The sequence below is a fragment of the Haliotis cracherodii genome, unplaced genomic scaffold (assembly GCF_022045235.1).
Source record: "Haliotis cracherodii isolate W230 unplaced genomic scaffold, xgHalCrac1.p SCAF_15, whole genome shotgun sequence".
NCBI lineage: Eukaryota > Metazoa > Mollusca > Gastropoda > Lepetellida > Haliotidae > Haliotis > Haliotis cracherodii.
The window spans coordinates 20,577,887-20,592,451 of NW_027266270.1; the positions used below are offsets into that span (position 1 = coordinate 20,577,887).

The 14,565-nt window shown below is 43.9% G+C and overlaps 1 protein-coding gene across 1 annotated transcript; it reads left to right on the forward strand.

Moving 5' to 3' along the window:
- The first annotated feature begins 341 nt into the window (after positions 1 to 341).
- Positions 342 to 887, forward strand: LOC139461577 (uncharacterized). Its single transcript, XM_071243056.1, has one exon. It carries the CDS (start codon positions 342 to 344, stop codon positions 885 to 887), a length of 546 nt encoding a protein of 181 aa, XP_071099157.1.
- The last annotated feature ends 13,678 nt before the right edge of the window (positions 888 to 14,565 follow it).

Here is a 14,565-nt window from a genome sequence, read left to right on the forward strand (position 1 = left end):
ACTTGTCATTCAAACTAACAAACGAGGTCTCGTGTGAACTTGCATTTGCAGCTGTCATGTCACGCGTAGCCGATATCAAAATATGGACGAGAAACAATTTTCTCAAATTAAACAGTGACAAAACTGAACTTGTCATCATCACCTCGAAGGCATCAAAACACAGGTTGACAATACCAGAATTAAACATCGACGGAATTGTTATTGAGCCAAGCAACCAAGCATGAAACCTTGGGGCTATCTTGGATTCAAACCTGACCTACAAGGCACACATCAACAAAGTCTGCAAAAAAGCATTTCTTAACATCAGGAACATCAGTCAAGTGTGACGCTATCTTAACACCATGACAGCCACTACTATTGTACAAGCGTGCGTGCTATCACACCTTGACTACTGCAATGCCCTCCTGGTAGGATTACGAAAACACCTGATCCAAAAGCTTCAGCTGGTACAAAACTCTGCTGCCAGACTGATCACAAGAGCTAAACGCTGTGAGCACATCACACCGATTCTCAAAGGTCTACACTGGCTTAAAGTAGAACAGAGAATACGGTTCACCGTTCTCGTTCTTGTGTTCAAGGCACAGCATGGTCTTGCTCCAAGCTACCTGGAGGATCTCATCATACAATACCAGCCAACAAGAACCCTACGATCTTGTGATCAATCGTTGCTTGAAGTGCCACCATCAAGAACAATCTCCTACGGGGATCGCTGCTTTGCAAGGGCTGGTCCTCTTCTTTGGAACGCCCTGCCCAAAGAACTCAGAATGCTCAGTGAACTTAACAGATTCAAAAAACATCTGAAGACACACTTGTTCAGCAAAATATATACGGCCATACCAACTGTCCGAGCTCCAAGAGCGCTTTTGAGCAGTCAGTCTGGAAACTAGCGCTATATAAATACCAAGTTAATAATAATTGATTTGTACCTGCCGGACAAATTACCACATTGTTACCTGATGAGCAGATGACCACAGTGTTACCTGGTGGACAGATGACCACATTGTTACCTGCTGGACACATGACTACATTGTTACCTGGTGGACAGATGACCACATTGTTACCTGATGAGCAGATGATCACATTGTTACCTGGTGGACAGATGACCACATTGTTACCTGATGAGCAGATGACCACATTGTTACCTAGTCGACAGATGACCACATTTTTAACTGCTGGACGGAAGAACACATTGTTCGAACACGAACACATTGTTACCTGTTGGACAGATGGCCACATTGTTACCTTCTGGACACATATAAGAATATCTGGTGCAAGCCATCCCTTTGTTCTGAGAAGTCTTTACGTGCAAACGCATAACAACTGAGGCGGACAGAGAAGCGACACTGAGATACGTTATCACAAAGAGGAATCTCAGAGAGGAATCTCCAGACCACCTCCCTTCCTCAGCGTTCACACGCTCGTGTCTAAACTCTGCTGCATAGATTATGTCAATGCCAGTAAAATACAAACATTCTGCAAAATGCGTTCCTGCTGTGTCACATGCCATTGCTGGATCATTTGTCATTCATATATCAATTGGGAGTTATTCAAATGCACCGGCTACAATGACCCATTGTATTTCAGAAAGAGTTCAAAACAAACCTTTCAGCAATGATTTGAACATATCGTTGTTCATGTTTGCGACGGTGATGGAATATGGAGCAGTAAAGGGTGAATCACAGTTTGGGTGGTCCGGAGAAGAATATGTCCCACTTTCCACTTGCGTCTGAGTCGGCCAAGGCGCCACAATTCGCTGTGCAGAGTTGCGTCCCCTGGGGACGGCAGAAACGTTGATCATGGGTTCGAATCCCGGTTCTCCACGATTATGTTTCTAGGTTTGTTAGCATTCATACCCGTTGTCGTTTCGCCAAAGTAGTAAACGTCTGAGACCCGCATCACTTCGGGTTTTCCTCCCCCCACATGAAGCTAACATGATATTACTGAAATACTGTTCAAAACGGCGTTAAATCTAGCCCACTCAACAGAAAGTACCCCGAGATTTGTTCAAAACGGCAATACTCAGTTAAAGAAATGTATATGCCTTCTTCAGTTATCAACCAAACATTGGCAATTATAATCTAAACGATTAATAGAAAATGTCCCAGGAAGTAGAACCCACGGGTCTATAGCCTCTATCTACAGGCCTTAGAGATGCTGGTAATATGCAAATGTACCCGTCATCAAACTTTGAAAGAAATACCTCAACAGTGGGTGGGTTTGATTTTGTGTCGTATTTAGAATGGGCTTCAGAACGAGAGGTATCGAACCCAGATCCTCGTCGTGACAAATCAACGCTCAATCCACTTGGCTACCCTATCGCGCCGATATATTTTCAGATGTTCAGACTGAAGTCAACGATGTGTCTGTTTTGTATCATTTGGTTTCGAAACATAATTACATGAGAAAAGTATTGTGTTTCTCGTCTCGGAACACAGAACTTTTTTGTTTTTCTATAAATTATTATATGAAGGGGACCGATTATAAAATTATTTTGGTTTGAGCAATAATCATCTCGAAACGGGTTTAAAATGTAATAATTTCGATAGCCATTGGGAGCTTTGTGTTAAAGCCAAAGTTTAAAGGGGGAACAGGTGGCCCAGTCGATAACCCTCTACATGGCGCACCACAGAGGCAGTTAACCCTCTACATGGCGAACCACAGTGGCAGTTCACATCTACATGGCCCACCACAGAGGCAGTTAACCCTTCACATGGCCCACCACAAGGGCAGTTAACCCTTCACATGGCCCACCACAAGGGCAGTTAACCCTTCACATGGCCCACCACAGGGGCAGTTAACCCTTCACATGGCCCACCACAAGGGCAGTTAACCCTTCACATGGCCCACCACAAGGGCAGTTAACCCTTCACATGGCGCACCACAGGGGCAGTTAACCCTTCACATGGCCCACCACAAGGGCAGTTAACCCTTCACATGGCCCACCACAAGGGCAGTTAACCCTTCACATGGCCCACCACAAGGGCAGTTAACCCTTCACATGGCACACCACAGTGGCAGTTAACCCTTCACATGGCCCACCACAAGGGCAGTTAACCCTCTACATGGCCCACCACAGGGGCATTTAACCCTCTACATGGCGCACCACAGTGGCAGTTAACCCTTCACATGGCCCACCACAAGGGCAGTTAACCCTCTACATGGCCCACCACAGGGGCATTTAACCCTCTACATGGCACACCACAGTGGCAGTTAACCCTTCACATGGCCCACCACAAGGGCAGTTAACCCTCTACATGGCGCTACACAGGAGCATTTAACCCTTCACATGGCCCACAACAGAGGCAGTTAACCCTTCACATGGCCCACCACAGAGGCATTTAACCTTTCACATGGCCCACAACAGGGGCAGTTAACCCTCCACATGGCGCACCACAGAGGCAGTTAACCCTCTACATGGCGCTACACAGGAGCAGTTAACCCTCTACATGGCACACCACAGTGGCAGTTAACCCTCTACATGGCACACCACAGTGGCAGTAAATCCTCTACATGGCGCACCACAGTCGCAGTTCACCTCTACATGGCCCACCACACAGGCAGTTAACCCTCTAAATGTCCCACCACAGAGGCAGTTAACCCTCTACATGGCCCACCACCGTGGCAGTTAACCCTCCACATGGCACACCACAGAGGCAGTTAACCCTCTACATGGCGCACCACAGAGGCAGTTAACCCTCTACATGGCACACCACAGGGGAAGTAGATCCTCTACATGGCGCACCACAGAGGCAGTTAACCCTCTACATGGCGCACCACAGAGGCAGTAAATCCTCTACATGGCGCACCACAGAGGCAGTTAACTCTTCACATGGCCCACCACAGAGGCAGTTAACCCTCTACATGGCACACCACAGAGGCAGTTAACCCTTCACATGGCCCACCACAGAGGCAGTTAACCCTCTACATGGCACACCACAGAGGCAGTTAACCCTCTACATGGCACACCAAAGGGGCAGTTAACCCTCCACATGGCGCACTACAGAGGCAGTTAACCCTCTACATGGCGCTACACAGGAGCATTTAACCCTCTACATGGCACCCCAAAGGGGCAGTTAACCCTCCACATGGCGCACTACAGAGGCAGTTAACCTTCAATATCGCACGATGACCCACTAACTTACTGACGAAATAACGAATGAATACTTCGCGTGTTACAACGTGATGAAGAAAATAATAGCAGTCCTTAGGACGCTCTGTTATATTGGTAACATCAGAAGGTTCAACATCACCATTTTCAAGGCTAATGGAAATCAGGCTCACTGTGAAAGCCGTATTTGTGTCAAGAAGGTTTTAATGCTTCTTATGTGATTGGCGGCATTTGACGCCCCCGCGCAATGTAGCGTCATTTGCTTTCATCCGGGCATGTCACATCACCATATTGCGTGATTTAATGTCTTGGATTGATTCCACGCGTCACGTAAGACCAAATAATGGTCTCAGGAATCTGGAACAGCAGATTTGGCAAATTCAAGGCTTTGTAACGGTACACCATTGGTGGGATTGTTCTCTGGAGTCATGCGATTCACCCGCGACTGGCAGTTATGAGAATTGTGACATTTCTTCACGGTCCAGTGAGCCTTGGTTTATGCGTTTGTCGTGTGTCAAACAGTAAAATATGTTGAGTCTCAAGACCGGAAAAAATACAAAGTTCATTTGGTGAATTAAATTCTCAGTGTTTAGCGTCAAGAATTTAGGTTGATAAGATAAGTTACTATATATCTTGGACGGATGGTTTGGCGGCTAAATGCCAATGGAAACTTGTAAAAGTAAAATGGACTGTGTCACGTGATCCAGTTCTCTAAGGTTCCGTTTTCCATGTTCAGACTTGCGTCACTAGGCCGCGCCAGAATTCGATTGTTGGTTCGAATATCAGGGTGGGAGGTGGCCCAGTCGTCTAAGGCACCGTGATTCGCTGTACAGAGATGCGTCCCTTGGGTACGCCAGAAACATTTGATTGTGGCTTCGGATTCCGGTTCGCCCCGATTATGTTTCTAGGTTTGTCAGCACCATACCCGTGCTCGTGGGTTTCATCGAAGCGGTAAAAGTCTGAGACCTTCATTACTTCGGTCTTTCCTCTCACATTAAGCTGACACGCCGCGACATAACTGGAATACTGTTAAAAGCCGCGTTAAACCCAATTCACTCACTCGAATCTCAGATTCGTCCATCTTGATTTGCCAGCACCATATCCGTACGCGAGGTTTCACCAGAGTTGTAAACGTCTACGTCCTTTATCGCTTTCGGCTCTCCTCCCACACCACGCTGACACGCCGTGCCATAAAATCTGGAGATGGAACATTAAGGCAAGGAGCAGGCATCCCCACGAACACCAATTGTGCCCCCTTTCTTTAAATCAAAATCAAAACCAAGCATGGGAATTTGGCTACGACGTTTTACTGAAGCTTCAGGTACTTCAATGGTCTGACATGGTTCAGAGCCATTTCCAATTTGCCTTCCACTGATTTACACAACTGAACTAGAAAAAAAGACCAGCCTCCCCATCTTTTTTTTATATTTAGGTCTGTTCATAAACAGAGCGACATAAATCTCTCTTCAAGACTGTATGACAAGAGAGCTGACTTCAAGTTTTCAATGGTCACCTTCTGCTTTATGTCGTGCAATGTTCCATGTCGTGCAATGTTCCAACAGCTCAGCCTTTGGTGTCTGTTTCATTACTTTTGAGGTACAAGCGAGCATGCTCTTTCTACGAACATTTTAGAGAGAGTTATGCGACTCTTGCTCAGATGTATTTTGAAGATGGCTACAAAATTCAAAGTTTTCACAACTTTTTTTATGGTAGACATATGGAGGACATTTCCAAATTTGACGCATCAGTGACCAAAATGATGTCCGATGCAATTCCCTATTTTGACACATCTTCCCGTGTTTGTTCCGGTGAACCCTTAACTTGCCTTTGCATGTGTTTGTGACGGGTACCACCGGTGGGACAGGATAGACCTTTTTGCGAACACCTGGCATCACCACTATACTGATTCATGAATAATTAATAACAGCGACAAAACCCTTTCCACATTTATAAGAAATATATACTAAAAGCAGAGTCGATGATACAGTTTTGACATGAGCATGTGCTTATGAAACACAATCAAAATAGTGAACACATGATTAGGATATAGTCGGAATCTGCTTTCAGCACAAATTTATGATTATGCAAACTTGCCGCTTTATATTTGGATACTTTTCAATTGGTCGCTGGACACAATTCACTCCCGACTGGATGTATAGGGTCAATATGGTCTCGGTATTCTGGAACAGATAATAGACGTGTGGGTCGCTGAGGGGTTGCAAATCACTAATTTGACGCCACAAAACCCGGATACATATTCCAGCGGCAGACGGTATAATCATCGTAGCTGACCCTTGTGCTGCATTGTCCTTCCAATCTGACATAAGCTGGATGTTGCGATTCATAATTGATGTAAGACAGGCGAGATGTGACTAGCTCCACACTCGCAGTCTATAAACAGCCGACGTTGACATACCACCTGACCAGCGTCTTTCTTATAACGTCACAAAAATAGCCCGAAATGAAATCACACGTGTGAAGAGGACCCAGGATCGTCAGTCCAGTCTGTCCTAATGGTGATGTTGTCGCTGTTCCTACAGCCAGACTGATCCACGACATCACCACAAAGGACAAGACACCAAGCGCACCACCAAGATTTTTCATAAGATACGTTTTCGGTAACTAATTCAAGACATTTTGAAAGAAGGAGTGAACATTTTTATTTTCCCCAAATACATCTTTCTCAGGACATTGATTATATCCAGCGAATTTAATTTTGGAGACAGGGATTTTTCATTAATTTTCAGGAACAATCCTTTTTTCAAATAGATCCCAATCACGACAGCGTTGGGCAAAATAGTCACTCCCTGGACTTTTGAGATCTGTAGTGTTGCTGTGATATGGGTACATTGTATTCTGTATTGGACGATCTGTGTATGCCATTCACGGATAGTATACATAACTCCCCTCCTGACACGAAGACACACATGCGTTCATACATTCCCTATTATAGGCATGTCACTGAGGGTACGAGCACTTAGCCCGGTCTGACACCACGGGGGTCTATGTTGTATTCATGATTGTGAACCAGCGGTCGACCTATGAGTGTCAGGTACACGGGGAATGAAAGGTGCGGTTGTTGGAGGCAGGTTCACGTGTACACCGGAGGTCAAACACAGCTCCACTCCGTGCAGTCTTCATGGCTGAAGTAGGTAGGGTCGATGATATGTTAATGTACAGGGGTAGGTCGTAGGGATGTGATGTTATTGGAGTGGTGAGTTGAGAAGTGAATGTATAAAAGAGAGCTGATGTGTGAACGTCTTCGGGTGGGGTGGTTGAGATGTGCACGTATGTGGGTTGGGCAAATTGAGATGTGAATGTATTGGGGTCGTTGAGATGTGATTGCATTTGGTTAGTGTATTGAGAGGTGAATGTATTGGGTGGGGTGGTTGAGATGTGAATGTACTGGGGTGGACTGTTGAGATGTGAATGCATTGGGGGTGGACTGTTGAGATGTGTATGTATTGGGGTGAGGTGGATGAGATGTGGATGTATTGAGAGTGGACTGTTGAGATGTGTATGTATTGAGGGTGGACTATTGAGATGTGTATGTATCGAGGGTGGACTGTTGAGATGTATATGTATTGAGGGTGGACTGTTGAGGTGTGTATGTATTGAGGGTGGACTGTTGAGATGTGTATGTATTGAGGGTGGACTGTTGAGATGTATATGTATTGAGGGTGGACTGTTGAGATGTGTATGTATTGAGGGTGGACTGTTGAGATATGTATGTATTGATGGTGGACTGTTGAGATGTGTATGTATTGAGGGTGGACTGTTGAGATGTATATGTATTGAGGGTGGACTGTTGAGATGTGTATATATTGAGGGTGGACTGTTGAGATATGTATGTATTGAGGGTGGACTGTTGAGATGTGTATGTATTGAGGGTGGACTGTTGAGATGTGTATGTATTGAGGGTGGACTGTTGAGATGTATATGTATTGGAGGAGGACTGTTGAGATATGAATGAATTGAGGGTGGACTGTTGTGATATACTGGGAGTGAGGTGGTTGAGATGTGAATGTATTAGGGTGGGGTAGTTGAGATGTGAATGTACTGCGGGTTGGGGTAGCTGATTTTCGAATGTGTTTGAGTTGGGTAGTTGTGATGTGAATGTATTGGGGTAGGGGTGGCTGAGATGTGAATCTATTGTGGATGGACTATTGAGATGTGAATGTATTGGGGTTGGTGTGGCTGAGATTTGAATCTATTGGGGATGGACTATTGAGATGTGAATGTATTGGGGTGGGGGTGGCTGAGATATGAATCTATTGGGGATCCGGATGGACTATTGAGATGTGAATGTATTGGAGTTGGTGTGGCTGAGATGTGAATGTATTGTGGATGGACTATTGAGATGTGAATGTATTGGGGTTGGTGTGGCTGAGATGTGAATGTATTGTGGATGGACTATTGAGATGTGAATGTATTGGGGTTGGTGTGGCTGAGATGTGATTGTATTGTGGGTGGACAATTGAGATGTGAATGTATTGGGGTTGGTGTGGCTGAGATGTGAATTTATTGTGGATGGACTATTGAGATGTGAATGTATTGGGGTGGACTGTTGAGATGTGTATGTATTGGAGGAGGACTGTTGAGATATGAATGAATTGGGGTGGTCTGTTGTGATGTACTGGGAGTGAGGTGGTTGAGATGTGAATGTATTAGGGTTGGGGTGGCTGATTTTCGATTGTGTTTGAGTTGGGTAGTTGTGATGTGAATGTATTGGGTTAGGGGTGGCTGAGATGTGAATCTATTGGGGATGGACTATTGAGATGTGAATGTATTGGGGTGGGGGTGGCTGAGATATGAATCTATTGGGGATCCGGATGGACTATTGAGATGTGAATGTATTGGATTTGGTGTGGCTGAGATGTGAATGTATTGTGGATGGACTATTGAGATGTGAATGTATTGGGGTTGGTGTGGCTGAGATGTGAATGTATTGTGGATGGACTATTGAGATGTGAATGTATTGGGGTTGGTGTGGCTGAGATGTGAATGTATTGTGGATGGACTATGGAGATGTGAATGTATTGGGGTTGGTGTGGCTGAGATGTGAATGTATTGTGGGTGGACAATTGAGATGTGAATGTATTGGGGTTGGTGTGGCTGAGATGTGAATGTATTGTGGATGGACTATTGAGATGTGAATGTATTGGGGTTGGTGTGGCTGAGATGTGATTGTATTGTGGGTGGACAATTGAGATGTGAATGTATTGGGGTTGGTGTGGCTGAGATGTGAATGTATTGTGGATGGACTATTGAGATGTGAATGTATTGGGAGTGAGGTGGCTGATGTGTGAATGTATTGTGGTGGTTGAAATGTGAATGTACTTGGATGGATTATTGAGATGTGAATGTATTGGGGTGGTTGAGATGTGAATGTATTGGGATGGACTGTTGAGATGTGAATGTATTGGGGTTGGTGTGGCTGAGATGTGAAAGTATTGTGGATGGACTATTGAGATGTGAATGTATTGGGGTGGACTGTTGAGATGTGAATGTATTGGGATGGACTGTTGAGATGTGAATGTATTGGTGTTGTTGTTGTTGGTGGTGGTTTGTTGTTTAACGTCGCACCCAGCAATATTCCAACTATATGAAGGCGGTCTGTAATTAATCAAGTCTGGACCAGACAATCCAGTGATTAATATCATGAGCATCGATCCACGCAATTGGGATCGATGACATGTATTAACTAAGTTAGCAAGCCTGACTACCCGATCCCGTTCGTCGCCTCTTACGTCAAACATAGTCGCCTTTTACGACAAGCATGGGTTGCTGAAGATCTATTCTACCCAGGACTTTCACAGGTCTGGTGGACTATTAAGATGTAAATGTACGGGGGCGGACTAGTGAGATGTGTATGTACTGGGGTGGGGTAGTTGAGATGAGAATGTACTGGGATGGAGTAATGAGGTGTGAATGCATTAGGGGCGAGGTGGTTGAGATGTGAATGTATTGGGGTAGAGAGGTAGAGATGTGAATGTATTGGGGGTGGACTGTTGAGATGTGAATGTATTGGGAGTGGACTGTTGAGATGTGAATGTATTGGGGGTGGACTGTTGAGATGTGAATGTATTGGGGTGGTTGGGATGAGAATGTACTGGGGTGGGCCTTTGAGATGTGAATGTATTGGGGGCGAGGTGGTTGAAATGTGAATGTATTGGGGGTGGAGAGGTAGAGATGTGAATGTACTGGGGTGGACTATTGAGATGTGAATGTATGCGGGTGCACTAGTGAGATTTGAATGTACTGGGGTGGAGAGTTGAGACGTGAATGTATTGGGGGTGGACTGTTGAGATGTGAATGTATTGGGGGTGGACTGTTGAGATGTGAATGTATTGGGGGTGGACTGTTGAGATGTGAATGTATTGGGGGCGAGGTGGTTGAAATGTGAATGTATTGGGGGTGGAGAGGTAGAGATGTGAATGTACTGGGGTGGACTATTGAGATGTGAATGTATGCGGGTGCACTAGTGAGATTTGAATGTACTGGGATGGAGTGTTGAGACGTGAATGTATTGGGGTGAGATGGTTGAGATGTGAATGAACTGGGGGTATCTATTGAGATGTGAATGTATTGGGGGTGTACTGGTTGGAATGTGAATGCATTGGGGGTGGAGAGGTTGAGATGTGAATGGATTAAGGTATGGGATCAACTGTGAATACTACCTAGAGTAAGGTCGGAGTTCAGTCTCTGACACAATTCTCTCTCTAGTACCATCGTATTTTATTTGTCACTGATTTACATTGTGTTTAGAGATCGATTATTTCAAAGTAGCAAATCGGAATCATCTAACCGCTGGTTGCTGTCTTCGTGCCCCATAGAGTCGCATTACCGTACAGCTACAGATTGTGCACTTTAAGATGTCTTAAGAAATCCATCAATGACCGTGGTACATAGTGCCACCAGCTTCTTGTCTCTATATAGGTCAACCCGTGAGTATGGCGGAAGCAGTGGCATGGAACGCTCTCGTTCTAAAGAAACCCAAATGAGGAAAGTGTATGGATTAAACAGTTAAATGGGCTGAAGACTAACGATTTTAAGTATGTCTTGAAAGTCTGTTCGTCGTTTTGTATATTGCCGATAACGTAAAATAGATTTGGTCAGTTTTGATGAAACCTCGTTTTTCATGACCACGCCAGCACCGGGACGATTTTCACTCTGGACTATCACTAGCTATTGGGGGCGGTCTGGTAGCCTAGTGGTTAAAGCGTTCCCTCGTCTCGCCGAAGACCCGGGTTCGATTCCAGACATGAGTACAATGTGTGAAGCTCATTTCCGATATAGATATTGCTGGAATATAGCTCATAGCGGCGTAAAATCACACTCACTCACTAGCTATTGAGTATTCTGAACCGATGCCCTGCTAATGTCTCACGCAGAGGACAGGGTGAGTCTGTCTCACAGTCCCTGAACCGTATCATTTACCCTTCTACCCAGCTCTTAATGTTATGTTTTTGCCCTAAATAAAGCCCAGAACAATGCTTAATTTCTGGAGCTGAGGCAATCTAGATTGCCAAATAATTCTAGACTTGAGTTGGATCTTGAATTTATTATCGAGGGTCTGACTACCCCCATCTACCCGAGGCAAGAGAGTTAACTGACTTTAAAAGTCCAGTTTCCGCCCTTGACGAAATAGGCTGGATCGTAGCGCCACCAGTGGAATATTACCAGTTATGTCCCTTCTAAGCCTCTCCTATGGACCAATCAAATTCCACCTCTCGTATCACTTGCGTTTGCTTCCCACAAAATGGTGGCGCCCAGTCAAGACGATCTCATCGATAATCAAGATCTATAATGTGATAAAACGGGTCTTACATCGAAATGCATCAAATCACGTGAGCACCTTGATTAAAACATGAACAGATTTGGAAAATATCTGCTGACAACGAGTTGGCGGTGCACATGTTTTGCAAATCTTTCAATCGATCGAAATCTGCACGACAGTTTATCAACCGAATTTCGATTTCGGTGCGCGGTTTTGATGGACTATGCATTGACTCGTTAGTCCAGTCAAATACCAAATATTACTCCGTAATACCAGCCTTGTTCGGTAAGGGTGGAAACTGAACTTTTATAGACAATTAACTCTCTTACCTCAGGAAGATGGACTACCCAAAGTAAAGCATTTCTAGATTTTACAAACGTTACGGTTAGACTCCATGATAAGAGGACAACTTAGTACGAGGGCCAATAAATATGCCTGTCACTTAACCTTATATGATGGTAGCAGAATGTGTCATTCATAATGACCCCAGCACCTGTAGCTCAAGTGAAGGTGTTATTAGTCTCTGACACTACCATCTGACTGGTTCTCCTTTTCAGTTTAAATGTAGTTTCTTGCGTATGTCAAAATTTTATGTTTTCAGAAACTAAGCTTTAGTCAAAGAACAGGGTACGATAGGGTCCGTGTTGGCTCTCGGGATATAGATAACTTAAGGAATGAGGAAAACGTTTACAAATCATTATGGTAACTATAAGATGTGTTCATATGAATAAGAATTAGGCCTGATTTGTTTCTATACTTGCGTATTTATAATTTATAATGGGATTTATAACAAACGTTAATGAATTGGTGGAGCTAAAGTGTTGTCACCTTGATCCAGCAACGTTTGAGCAAGAGTCGTATGACGCTGAAATCCAACTTGGGTCACGTTTTAACTTACAGTCAAATACGCTTATAACGAACTGACGGATAAAACGAACCTACTTTTTTGGTACCGACTATTTGCTGTACTTATGCTGCAGTTATGCTTATAACGAACTACGGTTATAACGAACTGAAATTAGTAGTCCCTTTGAGTTCGTTATAACCGTAGTTCACTGTAGTTAGTTAGAAAAAGACAATCTTTTGTTTTGTATATTTTCCAAAAAATCGAAATGTATGGAAAACATAGATTAGTTTCATTGCTTTCATCTATTAATATTTGACATTTCCAGTAGCCCATAAGGGTCCTTAGCCTCTTTCGCTTGCCCAAGTATGAGACATCTCATCTTTTGATAACACATTTAGCACTTTTTCACAGGAATTAATCACAATCAATATCCTAACGACTTTCAAGATGAAGTGGAGATTGACTATTATTATTTCTTATATAGGCGCTTTCGGATCGTTGTGGAGATATTTATTATAGATAAAAAATATCCAGCGCCCCGCGCATTAACGGGCTGAGTGGATTTTAATCACACGGAGAGACACGGGCCGGGATTAATGTTGACCACTCACACGTTAAATGCAACGCCATTTAGAAAGGTCAGCGCATCAAAGGCCAATCAGGGGAGGGTTGGTTGTTAGGTCGGAATAGCAGAATCCCATAGTAAATAATTCCGGTATTTAATGGTGCGATGTGACCCAATTGCAAAGCTAAAGACACTGGGGTCAAAAGAAACTAAGCTTAAATACGACCGACGCCACTGAGCTTAACTAACGGCAACAAACTCACGAAGAGCATTAAGCTTTTTGAACCGGGTCTTTCACGATTCTATCACATATTTGTCGGGGAACCAATCAAAATCAGATACGAAGTTTAACAAATTTGAAATAAATAAAACCCATTCTGGGCAGTGATAGAAAAAGAAGAAGATTTATTTGTTCTTCAGAATTAGCTGTCTGGATTTGGCCGGTCCGCCGGTTGAAAAACAGTACAGAAGTAAAAATAATTGCCTTACTCGGTGAATTGTTATTTCTCCAAACAGATCGCGGTAGGTTCGTGTTTGTAATTATACACGTCATTTTATATTAAGGGAAGATTTTTTTTTATATTCTGAATCATTTTATTCCGAAAGCTGTTGGTATCGGGCTTGAGACGGCGAAAAAATAACATCTTAATGTTATTATAGATCGGAGTAAAAGTACGACCGGATGTCGATAAGAAATACAAAATGAAAAAAGTCTCACTTTCATTTGTTTAGCTTTCATGAGTGCGGTCCGTCTGTGTGGACTCTTGGACTCAAGGAACAGGACACGCCATCTATGTATTCGTTTCAAATTGTCAAACCTAGGTATTGGCTGCAGTACGGCATGTGACTGGACAGTATTTGTTCAACGCTCACTATTGTGGGTGTGTGTCTGTTGAATGCTGTTAGTGATAATAAGGTTAGTGATTTCCACTTCGGGAAAACCATACGTATGTGTGTGGTGATGCTAAAGTATGGACAATCAGCAGGGATACTCTTCGATTCGAACCCACGTTTTAAGGAAGCAAATCTGCAAAGCGAATTGCGGCGTACTGAATCACAGACCGTCCGTGAACACAAATGAGTCTCGCATCTTCCAAATAAAAAAGTGCTGAATCGGCATTGTTCACATAAGGTTTGCATGACCGAACCGGCCATTTCACTGATGTCAAATATGAGGTCCCGATCCTTTAAGGTTCTACATCCAATAGCTTTTTATTACATCCGAACTTCATAAACAGTGAAAAAAGTATTTAAGAACAAGAACA